Below are 16222 nucleotides of genomic sequence, written 5' to 3' on the forward strand. Positions count from 1 at the left end.
TTGACATAATCGCCGCAGTAAGCGCACTGGCATGCAATGACATCGCTATTTTCCGGTTTTGGCCCATTAAACCCCATTGACGGTGCGCGTTTGAATTTTCATACGGTCCATATCGTCATGCGAATTAACCACATTACACGGGTCAATCACACAGCTATTTTCATAGTCGCTGAATTAATGTATCCCCAAACACGTTTGATGTATTGTGATATGTCGCAAATAGACCCATTTACCGCTTAGGTAGCTGAATCGTTGCAACTGATCGTGCTAATCAATTGGAACCAATTGATTTCCATGGAATAATTAGTACAAACGAATAGTTTCGATGAATCATTCTCTCTAAGAATCCTATTACTTTGTTATTAACTGCCAACAATGAAACAGTAATTACCCAGTAACAATCATCATTGTATATTACGTACGTAAAAATACGCACAAGCATCTTCATACAAACCAGATAATTTGCATATTTGAATTTTTAATCTTTCTTTTAATTCGTAATTTGTAATCTTCGTCGATATGGGTATTTTCAGCTACTAAAACTGTCAAAGAATGCAACGCGGTGTCTTTATGATACAGCGAAGCAGACACCTGGTAAAGATTCGTCTTGTCAGACATCGATCACTGTTCATTTGCTTGCTAGAAAAGTATTATAAAGTCATATCCCGAAGGATCTTTGAGCTGGCGGGACCGCCCTGTTGTCAAACCACTGCCCACCCTGAGACTAACTTCTTTACCTCCGCACAAGGGGAATACGTCGCCATAGACCCGCTGGACGAAGGTCACCGCAAAGTTGGTCAACTGCACATGTCGATGTTAGCAAGACAGATAAGATGGCAGAACTTTCGACCGATTATCTTGATTAATATCTTGAGTCGACTGTGCGTGTGTTTCGATTCGTATGCTGTTTATAATCTTTATAAACGAAGCGTCATCAAAGGAACTTAAGAACACAATTTATTAAAATCTCGAAAGTAGTGGGCATTGCTTGCAAAATGACAATAATTTTGGGCGAAAGAGTGGGAAATGCTTAATTTCTCATGTCGTTACAAATTATCATGAATTTTTTACTTTAGGTTATTTCAATGACATGTCTGAAATCCATGTTTTATTAGCTACAATAGTACGATGATAAAAATATGTTACTGCTATTGGAAAATCGTCGATGACCTTGAAAATTCGGAAAAATGGCTCTGAGGGTAGAACACGAATCACAATAATATGTATTAATCCAAATAACTTTTGACTCGTACATTTTTCTGTATCTGCAGAAGTAACGAAGATATTAAACGCGGACACGATAAACGAAACGTCTGTATATAGATGTGGTTCGAATCGAAATTACGAGTGGCACGTGATTCGATTCATTTCATTACTCTTACCCATCATTTCGTCGAGGAGAAACGACCATATTATTTCAAAAAACTGGGATAACTAGGTGCATTCGTGCTATTTTTAATCTGTTACGTCCATCTGAACCAATAACTTTTTAATGTGTATAAAATATTCCCATAACGAATAATGAACTGCACCGTTTAATACAATAATATTATATTTTTATTTTTTGTAGTATTTAATAATAAATTAACAATAAATTGTACAAATCCATTGAAAGAAACGCAAGTGTTCCTCGCCTAATCTTAACGCCCCTATCTACTAACTTCTTGTCTACGTTTTATGTTGAAGTGGTTACCACTTCTAAGAAAACTCTACATCTGGTCTTTTTTAGTTTTCTCAAGCACTGAAGCCATCGACAGCGCGTAGACAAAAGACTGCGACGAAGTCAGGCCATAAACAGTAGACAGGCGACGTTGGCTTCGGGGTTTTCTGTTATTAGGTAACACAGCTAGCGTGCGGATCTGGACCAGCTCAAATTGTATTTTACTTATTCACTTCTATTTAAATATATTTTTCTACCTTACAATTTATCCACGTGTTTTCTCTGTTTACACACCGAATAACCTCAACATTTTATAATTGCTATACGAAATATTTTCATTATTAGTGGATTTATCAGAATTTGTTCTAGTGCTTGTCATAAATGATGTTATTTCTAAGAACCTGCAAACTAACGATGTTTGATATTTTCTATCTTTTATTAAAGTAGATTTTCCGCCGTATTTTCAACTTTTGCGTGTATGACTACATAATAACAGGAAAATGAAAACATTTACGCGAACAGCAACTGTGCTCAAACTGAAAGATATGCGCTATTCCTTTTAATGTTACATCTTTGTAAATTTTCTCGTGTTACTGTACGGTCGTTGTACCTCATGGAATGTTTGTAAACATTTATTATTGATACCTCTACCCCATTCAGAGAGTACACAAGATATTAATAGTCCCGTGTTATCTTCTGCATAACGTGCACGTGGACAATGCACGAAGAATAACACGTAGCATCATGAGTTAGAGTAACGAGGAAAAGTTTGAAATGCTCTTGATTTACGCTGTAACCGTGCGTAGCCGTCTATAATACAACGGCTAGTGAATCGTAGTCGATATTATTGGCATTTTTATTCGAAAATAATAGCGCACTTTACCGATTTCAATGAACTTCAAATATGTTATCGAAATATGTTAACGCCCTGAGAAAACTTCGATCAAATTTAATTTATTTGATTTAATAATTAACTTTTAGCTTTTTAGCGTATGTAAAATATTCGGTACGCACAACTAATATACGGAACAATTTTTAAGCAGATGAGTTTCTATGAATGAAATAGCTACATATTCTTTGTACTAAAAGTTAAATTATTTTCCGCAGTAAGAAATATTAAATTAGAAGAAGGTTCGATTTCAGAACAAACACGACATAAACAATAACCATCGTTGCTCGACGATCAAACATTGGAGAGGATACAATTCAAATGCAAGGCTGTTTCTCAGCTTCTACAAAACGGGTCGAGATGAAACATATCCAATTTTCTTTCCAAGACACTACGCTATATAACGGAGACACCCCGATCGAAATTTGTTCAGTAGTTTTTACGTGATGCAAGTACGAACAGACAAACAAGCAGAGAGGCAACATTTTTTTAAGTTAAAATTAGTTTTTTGGATTCCATAGCTGATGAGTTATTCCTGGATATCCGCTTTATTTCTTGTTTATTCGATGTACAGATACAACCCTTCTACTCTTTCTATAATTCTGGCACACAAATGACTGTATTTTTTACCTAAATTTAACTCATTGGTGCTAGTCATCTTTAATATAAATAAAAAAAATGATAAATAGGTCATATCCGTAGATTGGATTAGATTAATGGGTTAGATGTATGTCTACTGATTTTAATTATTACTATGTATGTGACGAACATACGGATAAGACAGTGCAACATTTCATACGTCAACAGATTGCTTGAAAATTTAGTTTCGGCCGGCTGCTACTCTAGCCCAACCTATAATCCGTTCATTTTTCTTTTTTATTCATGTTGAAGTTATTCTCATTTCTAGGTAAACTCTACATCACTAGTGTTAGCTTTCTTAGTCCTCGAAGCCATTCGAATTCTTGCAGTAAATAGGTGGTAAGGATTCGCGAATTCAACTTATCAGGAAGTTCGTACTTCTATTTATATACATTAAAAACAAGTATTTTCAAACTGGAGTGTACCAAAAATCATGGTACATGGTAAAAAAATTAAAAAATACAAATGAGCTTTAATTATATAAATATCTAACTCATTAGTTTCATCAGTTTCCTGTAAAATACTACTTCGAATCAATTTAAAGTCTCTCACACAAGTAGGAAATGTTTCATGAGTTTAACCACAATTAAGGAAATGTCTTAATCAATATTGAAGTAGACGAGTAATAATAATCTTTCAATGTTTCAAAAGTCATATACATTAAGTAAGAAGATACTTATTTGCTGATAATATTGACACAATTTAAGGAAATAACAATACGTTTCCGATATCGATAATACCGCGCTTTTCAACTTTATTAATTTACCCTGAGTAACAGATTTACGAGGAAGAGTAATGACTCAATGCGCAAAGAACAAGCGATGAGACAATTTCGACTTGTCTTCGACGATTAAATCGAGATTACGAAACGACTGAACAAATGCGACCAACTATCGTCCGACGATACGAACGGTCAACGAATACATTCGTCCACGAACGTGTCACGTAATTTTTAGGGTTGGTTGGTGAAAATAAAATATAGTTGAGTCGTAACACAATAATTAACTTTGTTTTAATCAACCTTTATTGTGAATTCACCAATCACAATGTAACACGCACTGAATTAGCATAAATCACAATTCACTCCAACCACGTTATGTAAGACTTAGTTACAACAATACATTAAGTAAGCGACTTATAAGGGTAGAGACCGATATAGATATGTTGACTATTCTAAGGATACAGAATAAGTGAAGTTTTACTGACGATACTGTGTCTGAGGAAAGCTAGGGGTGGGTGTGTCTAAGGACACGGGACTATCGGATTTGTTGATGACAATTTTGGTTAAGGAAGTGAGGGCAGTAGACACCATCTCCGATTGGATAATAGGACGGTTGGTGGACCAGGAAGGGTTTTAGCCGCCCTCGCGAGAAAGTTGCCAACGGAACATACCAGATGTGGAGAAAACCAACTTTCTAAGCTAACACGTGGTAGACAATAAACGTAAAGGGAAATTTAAGACAGGAAATACTCGCTTGGTCCGAAGGACCTTAACTATAAAAATGCCAAGGCCCCCTGGTGGGCACTTAAGACTATTGAGGGTGCGCGCCAAGGGTATGCAGACATCTGGGTGCCATCCTGTCCGTGGTGTGTGGCCTGGTCTCTGATGTGAATTGACTTTACAGAAGAAAAGTTGTTTCGTTTTAAAGGAAGTGCGAATATTAACGTGCGAGCAGCTGCTTATTGCAAGGAAACGATTAAGGTCATCGCGAATTCATAACTCTCGTTCGTAATTGAAAAATTGTTTATCGGGTATTGTATCGCGTAGTTTGGACTTTACGTGTTCGAAAGCCGCCTATATATAGAGATTCGTGTACAGTCGCGCAGTTACTCCAAATTGCAAGTTTCAGTTGATACGAATATGAGTATACGCGAAATATCCGCTTCTCTCAGCAATCGGTAGGTACAAATTTGGTCATTAATATCATTGGTTTTAATTCTGTCATTATTCAAATAAATTCGAACAGATGCACAGAATTTATTCTTGCTCAATAGTCGAGTCATTGTGAAATCTCTACTTTCTTTATTTATAGAACTCCTATTTTCGAAAATATCGTTTTGTTTTTTTTTGATAATAGCAAATAGTATTACACTTAGATTTCTAAGGAACTAAATCTAATTGACTAAAAGGACTAAAATATAATTGAAATTAACTTGTTTATATTACTTCCTAATTTTATAGATACATTCTAGTAGTATAAAAACTGTTGTAATTATCGATTCGAATATAGTTAATGCTAAAGAAAACAAAGAATTACTTTCAACAGATAAATCAACTTTTAAAAAGCACCATGAAGAACCGGTTGATAAGTGCAACATTTGTCAGCAGTGTTCTCTTTGCGATCCTTCTCGCCCACCTGCCGGTTACTTTATCGAGTTTCGAATCGATCGAGGATCTTCTGCCGATAATAGGCGCAGGGATCAAAATATTGTTAGAAAACGTTGATCGCCAGTTGAAATGTCCCGTGTTTCACATTGCTGTAGACAATAAATGCGTTCTGATGGGTTAACGTCCAGAGCATTCAAATTTATATCATGAACACGTACATTTACGTTTCTGTTTCTTCCGTTTTCGCTCTTCGACATTCGCTTTGAATCTTGATCGACATCGATGCCGAAAGATTCAATGACCGTCGATTACTAGCTCACTGAATCTGTGTATTCAGGATTTTGTTTACTGTCAACTTGAATTATAAAGAATGTATTATAATAAATAAGGCAATGAAAACGTTGAATTGATTATAATTTTGCTGCAAAATCCACTTAAATTTAGATGCGAGTGTTTAGAAGAAGAGAAATGTTTACAACTACGCACTTACCTACTAAAATTCAGTCTCCTTGTTGATTTAGAGATGATTTGACTTCAAAACGAAAGAAAGACACGTGTCTCGTTACTAGCGAAGAGTCGTAGAACATAGAATATATTAAAAGGAACAAATACTTTATAATACTAAATATGCTATTAATACCAATAACTAGAGCTCATCCATAATTCTAACGAATTATTGTTGAAAATTCTCGAGGTACATTATGTTAGGGAATATGTACGAGACACATACACGATACATCAAAAACGATTGTAATACTTGAAAATGAGAATTTAGTTCTTTTTACTATTCGGGCACCAGCAAGCTTGGTTAAGGTCGTCTTGTCCATTTCGACGACCAACCGATACCTGTGAAACTTTTTCTAATTATTTTTTTGGGGTTAACCAAACTATCGTGCATGCTCACAGTTGAATGAAGAAAAATCAGAATGCGAAGCAGTCTTGGCAGTTGAAGGACCAAAGGTCGGTTTTCCAGCGCCTGCATATCAGAAGCGCGTTGATGATTTTAGTCGTGGATCGTGCTGATCTTTCTAGCGTTGGTCACGTTTTCGTGCGTATTTTCTGTTTCTTCTAGAGTTTAGTTGGAATCCGTAGATTAAATCCAGTTAGCGCCAGTTGTTGAGTGCGAATGGGAGGCGGGAATGATGCGAGAAATGACATGCACGATCCTTGTACGATAACGATGTATGTTTATTATTACAAGCTTATCTCTAAAGTCTGGGTGAACTATCCTCCACTCAGCAAAGTTATTACTAATATCAACAAAGATTATTTGTGTGGTTAACAATGTCCCTTTACTATTCTAAAGTGGAAATAACAAATACACAGCACCCTTCGAATTTGACCTACGAAACGCATTTTTTTCATCCTTGACTAAATTCGCGATTATGTTATTTCGATCCTACCGACGATATTCGATATATTGCGAGGAGGCTCACTCAAGATATCGAACGCTAAAAAATAAAAATTGATTTTACATCGAAAGGGCTACTTTTAGAACTATGTCGATATTTATTTCTCCCGGTCGGCACTACAAGCCCTTTGAGTATCGGACACCTTTTTACACAACCTGTATACGTCAGTTAGCTATCACACTTGAAACGATTACGGAGAAAACATAATGTTCGGAATCGCAAGCTTTGAAATAAAAAAATAAAATATGATCGCGGCAATAATACGCTAAATTGTACGTACACAGTAGAACCTCGATTAGGAGAGAAAGAGGGAATTTTTACAAAGACTAAACTGCATCCGTTTATTCGCATCTTGTCCGCGTTTGCCCAGCCACAATTTTCATTTGTCTACCCTTCAACAAATATTATCGCCAAATGTTCAATAATGTGATAATTTCGGTATAGCGTATCACACTAAATATTTAGTTACAAGAAGGCCGAACAACGTCACGTTGATCAAACTAAAGGAATATAAACGGAATAATACAGAAAAACTTGGAAATTTTTGCGAGCAATCGTTGCAGCATTTGATTCAGTGAACACACGATAAAAAATAATAATATTCGTTCCTTTACAACAAACGTAAAAACAGGGGCATGTCACATAAAATGCATAACACATACTGCTCGATATCTGTGCTACCTTATTACTATTATTCCATAAATACGCCATCTAATTGTATTTTCAATACAATTTTTATATTTCTATAAATGTTATTGTGGTTGAATGTATTTTAACCGCCTAGGGATTTTTAATTACACACAATTTTCGGCTAACATCGTCGTGTATCGTCCACATTCCTGCTGTATTACAACAATAAACTATAAACCGTCCAAGCGTATAACCTTCTTTACAGCGCCATCATTTTAAATCGGAACAATCAAACAGTTTACACTGAAACACTGCGAATGTTACAACGGTTCATCGTTACAGAATGGCTGAGCTGTGAGAAACAAGAACGATTGCCGCAGAATATAAACGAGACAAAATATAAATTGATATAAGATGCAGTGAAGCAAATCAGTCGCAGGTCATTCGTTTTATCATTTCCTGACGTCCATATCAGAGATTTTATTAAAAGTTAAAAAGCTGAGGTAGACTCGTGATTGTACTGATTTTGAATTAGACATTACAGTCCTTCTAATTTTCGTCAGAAAATAAGCTTTTCTTACGGATGGAATACTTGACACTACCGTTGCAACGAATAATTAACGACCTGGTACGTTTCGTTCTAGATAAGCGACCCGCATATTGCGATTACAGATGGCTGTATTAGCATGTACATTGTCAGAGTAATCAACAGTCTCAATTTAAACAAGATAGATTTTTTTATATAAAAAGAGCAAGAAACGACAATACAAATGATTCATTTTGATTACTATGTTTTATATTGTAATACTTGCATGTTACTATATCAGGTAGATATTCAAACTGGTAAACACTACACATGCAAGGATATTCTCGAAAAAAGCACAATATTATCTGTTGCTTTGAGAAATTATGGAATCAAGGTGGAAGACAGAATCTCCGTTGCAGCTGAAAACCATCCACATTACGTGGTATCGATATGTAGCACGTTATTTATCGGAGCTACATTTGCACCGTTGAATCCAGCATATACAGAAAGTAAGATATTCTCCAAGCAGCTTTTACGAATTATTTTATAATAACAAAGAAATTAATTTAATTAAAAGTACGTGCGTGTTTAATATTATAGAAATTTAACGAAGGCAGAACGTGAAAAGTGGAAAGAAAAATTTGCTCTTCTTTTTTGGAAACTTGCATGTTTCTGATAACTCCACTGATTATGCCATATATAAGTTAATGAAATCGAGCCTCGACTTTATTATTTGCCTCGAGTTTATTATAGAATTTTACAACTACTAGAAACAGAGATCATAAATTAGATACTTTAATTAAAGACTAAATTTATTTACATTACACTTGCAGAATTAACAATAAAAGTCTAGAAACAGTACTTACTCTAACACCAATTTTTATAATCTAGTGTAAACAATAATTGTTAATATTAAATTGTTAAATATTGTGTATATAGATGCGGAAATTAATAATCACTTATATTCTCAATATGCGTTACTCCGTCACCTTTTAGAGATACAAACAATACTAATTTTTAATCGTATACGATTAAATTGTATTTAACTACTCCGAATATCTTCTCAGAGTAAACATTCTACGAAAAATATGTTATTTCAAAGAAAGTTGTTTCAGCCTCTCCTTGCGGAGACGGATATCGGAAAAAGCTTTTGTAAGGCTTTTCGAATATTTCTAGATCTTTTGTAAAACTGTCACCTTGTTACGCGGAGTGGTTAAGTTACGCAATGCAGCATATGCGTTATTTAATCATATCTAATGCAATTTTTTACGTAGGAGAATTTACGCACATGCTGGAAATTTATCAGCCACGGGTGTTGTTTGTATCGCGACGCACTGAAAACATTTTGGCGAAAATTGCATCTACTGTAAGCTGGAATATGAAATTAATCGAATTGGATGATAAACCTCTTGATGGAAATATAATAACCTGAGACAAGGTTTTGGAAAAATATCAAAGTATCACGGATCTCTATGCGTCTTCACCGGTGCAGATAGATCATAACAGGAAAAGAATGGCAGCTATTTTATGTTCTAGCGGTACAACAGGAATTCCAAAAGGAGTAATGTTGTCTCATCGAAATTTGTTACTTTTCATCCAAACTCTAAGGTAAATATATTAAATTAATATACACAATGTACCCGGTTGATCTAAGACCACACATATATTTCGAGATTTATTTTTCATTTATGCTAAATTTAAATATATATTATTCGTTTTATATGATTAACAAACCATTCTTTATTCAAATCAACTATATAATATTTTCTCTATTGTTGTGCTTCTTAACTCTTATCATTCTAGTTGAAATTATAAATATTCGATTCAATTGCATTTGTTCTTAATCGAAGTGCCCCAGAATCAATGGATATTCGACGTGGAGACCGAATACTAGTTTTCTTGCCATTATTCCACGGTTATGCGTTCGGAATGATGAATACGGCAATAAGGTGCGGTGCAGTAATCAGTTCTGTAGAAAAATACAGAATTACGCATACACCATTGGTCCCTCCAGCTTTAGTTGGTCTTGCGAAGCATCCAATGGTGCCAAATTGCGATTTCGGCAGCGTGAGCAACGCTTCCGCCGGATGTAAGTTTTTCGTCCAAACTACCTAACGTAATACGTTATAACGTTATTCTATAAAACGTAATACGCTATAACGTTATAACGTCATACCATAAAACATAATACGTTATTACGTTATTCTATCTAACGTAATACGTCATAAAGTTATGCTATATAACGTAATACGTTATTACGTTATACTATAAAACGTAATACGTAATAAAGTTATATTATATAACGTAATACGTTATAACTTTATACTATAAAACGTAATACGTCATAAAGTTAAAGCATATAACGTTATAGTATATAACGTAATACGTTATAACGTTATAGTATACAATGTAAAACGTTAGAACGTTATTCCATTAAACGTAATACGTTCTAACTTTATACCATATATCGTAATACGTTATAACGTTATTCTGTGGAACGTCATACGTTATAACGTTACACTATATAATGTAATACGTTATAACGTTATACTATATAACGTTATGCTACATAACGTAATACGTTATAATGTTATACTATATAACGTAATACGTTATAATGTTATACTACCTAACGTAATACCTTACAACGTTATACTATATAATGTAATACGTTATAACGTTATTCTATATAACGTAATACGTTCTAATGTTATACTACCTAACGTAATACGTTATAACGTTATACTATATACCGTAATACGTAATAATGTTATACTACCTAACGTAATACTTTATAACGTTATTCCATAAAACGTAATACATTATAACGTTATACCATATAACGTAATACTATATAACGTAATACGTTATAACGTTATACCATATAACGTAATACTATATAACGTAATACGTTATAACGTTATACCATATAACGTAATACGTTATAAGGTTATTCTGCGGAACGTCATGCGTTATAACGTTACTCTATATAATGTAATACGGCATAACATTATACTATATGTTGAGGTTATTCGGTGTGTAAACAGAGAAAACACGTGGATAAATCGTAAGGTAGAAAATATATTTAAATAGAAGTGTAATAAGTAAAAATACAATTTGAGCTGGTCCAGATCCGCACGCTAGCTGTGTTACCTAATAACTGAAAACCCCGAAGCCAACGTCGCCTGTCTACTGTTTATGGCCTGACTTCGTCGCAGTTTTTTGTCTAAACGCTGTCGATGGCTTCAGTGCTTGAGAAAACTAAAAAAGACCAGATGTAGAGTTTTCTTAGAAGTGGTGACCACTTCAACACTATATAACGTAATACGTTATAATATTATACTATATGGCGTAATAAGTTATAACGATATACTCTATAACGTAGTACCTTATAATGTTACACTGCCTAACGTAATACGTTATAACATTATACTATATAACGTAATACGTTATTACGATATTCTATCTAACGTAATACGTTATAAAGCTATACTACAAAGCGTAATACGTTATAACGTTATACCATATTGCGTTATACTATAGAACGTAATACGTTATAACGTTATACCATATAACGTAATACGTTATAACTTAACTCTATGTAATGTCATACGTTATAACGTTATACTGTATTACGTAATGCGGTGAAATGTTATACTCTATAATGTAATAATTTATTACGTTATTCTATCTAACGTAATACGTTATAAAGCTATACTACAAATCGTAATACGTTATAACGTTATGCCATATTGCGTTATACTATAGAACGTAATACGTTATAACGTTATACCATATAACGTAATACGTTATAACATAACTCTATGTAATGTCATACGTTATAACGTTATACTGTATTACGTAATACGGTGTAATGTTATACTCTATAATGTAATACGTTATTACGATATTCTATCCAACGTAGTACGTTATAAAATTATACTATATAACGTAATACGTTATAACGTTATACTATATAACGTAATACGTTATTACGTTGTTCTGTATAACGTAATACGTTATAAAATTATACTATATAGCGTACTAAGTTATAACGCTATACTATATACCGTAATACGTTATAACTTAATTCTAAGTAATGGCATAAGTTATAACGTTATACTGTATAACGTAATACGGTGTAACGTTATACTATATAACGTAATACGTTATTACGTTGTTCTGTATAAGGTAATACGTTATAAAATTATACTATATAGCGTAATAAGTTATAACGATATACTCTATAACGTAGTACGTCATATTGTTACACTGCCTAACGTAATACGTTATAACATTATACCATATAACGTAATACGTTATTACGTTATTCTACCTAACGTAATACGATATGAAGTTATACTATAAAACGTAATAAGTTATAACGTTATACCATATAGCGTTATACTATAGAACGTAATACGTTATAGCGTTATACCATATAACGTAATACGTTATTACGTTATTCTATCTAACGTAATTCGTTATAAAATTGTACTATATAACGTAATACGTTATAAAATTATACTACATAGCGTAATAAGTTATAACGTTATACTATATGAACTAATACGTTATTATGTTATTCTACATAACTTAGTACGTTAAAAAGTTATACTGTATAACGTAATACGTTATAACATTATTCTGCGGAACGTCATACGTTATAACGATATACTATATAACGTAATACGTTATTACGTTATTCTATCTAACGTAATACGTTATAAAGTTATACTATAAAACGTAATACGTCATTACGTTATACCATATGGCGTTATACTATATAACGTAATACGTTATAATGATTTACTACTTAACGTAATACGTTATAAAATTATACCATATAACGTAACACGTTATAACGTTATACTACCTAACGTAATACGTTATAACGTTATACTATCTAATGTAATACGTCATAAAGTTATACTATATAACGTAATACGTTATTACGTTATACTATATAACGTAATACGTTATAACATTATACTATAAAACGTAATACGTTATAAAGTTATAATACATAACGTAATACGTTATAACTTTATACTATAAAAAGTAATACGTCATAAAGTTAAAGCATATAACGTTATTGTATATATCGTAATACGTTATAACGTTATACTATACAACGTAATACGTTAGAACGTTATTCCATAAAACGTAATACGTTATAACTTTATACCATATATCGTAATACGTTATATCGTTATTCTGTGGAGCGTCATACGTTATAACGTTACACTATATAATGTAATACGATATAACGTTATACTATATAACGTAACACGTTATAACGTTATACTGTATAATTTAATACGTTATAACGTTATTCTATAAAATGCAGTACGTTATAACGTTATACCATATATCGTAATACGTTATAACGTTATTCTGTGGAACGTCATAAGTTATAACGTTACACTATATAATGTAATACGGTATAACGTTATACTATATAACGTAATACGTTATTACGTTATTCTATCTAACGTAGTACGTTATAACTTAATTCTATGCAATGTCATACGTTATAACGTTATACTGTATAACGTAATACGGTGTAACGTTATACTATATAACGTAGTACGTTATAACGTTATACTATATAACGTAATACGTTATTACGTTATTCTTCATAACGCAATACGCTTTAAAGTTATACTGAATAATGTAATAAGTTATGACGTTATTCTGCGGAACGTCATGCGTTATAACGTTACTCTATATAATGTAATACGGTATAACGTTATACCTATATAACGTAATACGTTATAAAATTGTACTATATAACGTAATACGTTATAAAGTTATACTGTATAACATAATAAGTTGCAACGTTATTCTGCGCAACGTAATACGTTATAACTTAATTCTATGTAATGTCATACGTTATAACGTTATACTGTATAACGTAATACGTTATTACGTTATTCTATCTAACGTAATACGATATGAAGTTATACTATAAAACGTAATACGTTATAACATTATACCATATAGCGTTATACTATATAACGTAATACATTACAACGTTATACCATATAACGTAATACGTTATAACTTAATTCTATGTAATGTCATAAGTTATAAAGTTATAATGTATAACGTAATACGGTGTAACGTTATACTATATAACGTAATACGTTATAACGTAATACGTTATAACGTTATTCTGCGGAACGACATGCGTTATAACGTTACTCTATATAATGTTATACGATATAACGTTATACCTATATAACCTAATACGTTATAAAATTATACTATATGACGTAATACGATATAACGTTATACTGTATAACGTAATACGTTATTACGTTTTTCTATATAACGTAATACATTATAAAATTATACTACATAGCGTAATAAGTTATAACGTTATACTATATAACGTAATACGTTACGACGTTATTCTATATAACGTAATACGTTATAACTTAATTCTATGTAATGTCATACGTTATAACGTTATACTGTATAACGTAATACCGTGTAACGTTATACTATATAACGTAATACGTTATTACGTTATTCTATCTAACGTAATACGTTATAAAATTATACTATATAACGTAATACGTTATAAAATTATACTACATAGCGTAATAAGTTATAACGTTATACTATATAAACTAATGCGGTATTATGTTATTCTACATAACGTAATACGTTATAAAGTTGTACTGTATAACGTAATACGTTATAACGTTATTCTGCGGAACTTCATACGTTATAACGTTACATTATATAATGTAATACGTTATACCGTTATACTATATAACGTAATACGTTATTACGTTATCCTATCTAACGTAATACGTCAAAAACGTTATACTATAAAACGTAATACATTATAACGTTATACCATATAGCGTTATACTATATAACGTAATACGTTATAACGTTATACCATATAACGTAATACGTTATAACGTTATTCTATGTAACGTCATCCGTTGTAACGTTATACTATATAACGTAATACGGTATAACGTTATACCATATAATGTAATACGTTATAACGTTATTCTATAAAATGCAATACGTTATAACGTTATACTATAAAACGTAATACGTCATAAAGTTAAGGCATATAACGTTATAGTATATAACGTAATACGATATAAGGTTATACTATATAACGTCATACGTTATAACGTTACACTATATAGCGTAATACGTTATAACTTTATACTATAAAACGTAATACGTTATTACGTTATACTGTATATCTTAATACGTTATAACTTTATACTATAAAACGTAATACGTTATAACGTTATTCTATAAAACGTAATAGGTTATAACGTTAAACCATATAACGTAATACCTCATAACGTTATTCTGCGGAACGCCATCCGTTATAACGTTACACTATATAACGTAATACGGTATAACGTTATACCATATAACGTAATACGTTATAACGTTATAGTATATAACGTAATACGTTATTACGTTATTCGATATAACGTAATACGTCGTAACGTTATTCTGCGGAACGTCATGCGTTATAACGTTACTCTATATAAGGTAAATCGGTATAACGTTATACTATATAACGTAATACGTTATTACGTTATTCTATCTAACGTAATACGTTATAAAATTATACTTGTCGGAGATAAGGTTTCACCGGTGCCTTCCCTCTGAAACCTCGGGAATATCCATAGAAACATTGTAATTCAAATCTACAGTTGTAACTAAACGATTTGCCGTCATTCTAACCAATTGTATTTGTTTAAGTCTTGTGACAATGGGCTTGGGCTCAATTCGACAATTAGTCGCCGAACGTGGCCGCGGTCAACGGGACGAACTCTCCATCTAACAAAGGCATTGAGTAATCCTATAGCACTCCTTAAAAGAAAGATTCGTAGCGGCACTTGGCAGTAAACATTCCAACGGTTTCTGTCCCGTAGCTTGCCACACGCAGATCCTATTCTCCGGGCAGGATGTTTACCAGATGTCGACGCGTCTCCACAGTACGTGATCGACCTGCACGAGGACCGTCATAAACACTAATATCTAGTTACCTAAAAACCTTCAACATATACACAGTCTTTGTCCCAGTTACGGGAAGACAGGAGAGACCTATTTTTCCACGAACGACGTCTCCCACTAGCAACCCTCC

The 16222-nt window shown here is 32.7% G+C and overlaps 1 protein-coding gene across 1 annotated transcript; it reads left to right on the plus strand.

Moving 5' to 3' along the window:
- The first annotated feature begins 8321 nt into the window (after positions 1–8321).
- Positions 8322–9517, plus strand: LOC117241249 (luciferin 4-monooxygenase-like). The gene is made up of 2 exons (XM_033507215.1): positions 8322–8594; positions 9360–9517. The coding sequence occupies exons 1-2, from the start codon at positions 8330–8332 to the stop codon at positions 9515–9517; spliced, it is 423 nt and encodes a 140-aa protein (XP_033363106.1). The 5' UTR covers positions 8322–8329.
- The last annotated feature ends 6705 nt before the right edge of the window (positions 9518–16222 follow it).

The sequence above is a fragment of the Bombus vosnesenskii genome, unplaced genomic scaffold (genome assembly GCF_011952255.1).
Source record: "Bombus vosnesenskii isolate JDL3184/JDL3185 unplaced genomic scaffold, Bvos_JDL3184-5_v1.1 scf7180000015528, whole genome shotgun sequence".
Taxonomy (NCBI): Eukaryota; Metazoa; Arthropoda; class Insecta; order Hymenoptera; family Apidae; genus Bombus; species Bombus vosnesenskii.

Coding starts and splice junctions, on each gene's coding strand:
- LOC117241249 (XM_033507215.1), top strand. CDS start 8,330: ATGATTCATTTTGATTACTATGTTTTATATTGTAATACTTGCATGTTA. Junction 8,595..9,359: donor GAATCCAGCATATACAGAAA/GTAAGATATTCT, acceptor TTTTTTACGTAG/GAGAATTTACGCACATGCTG.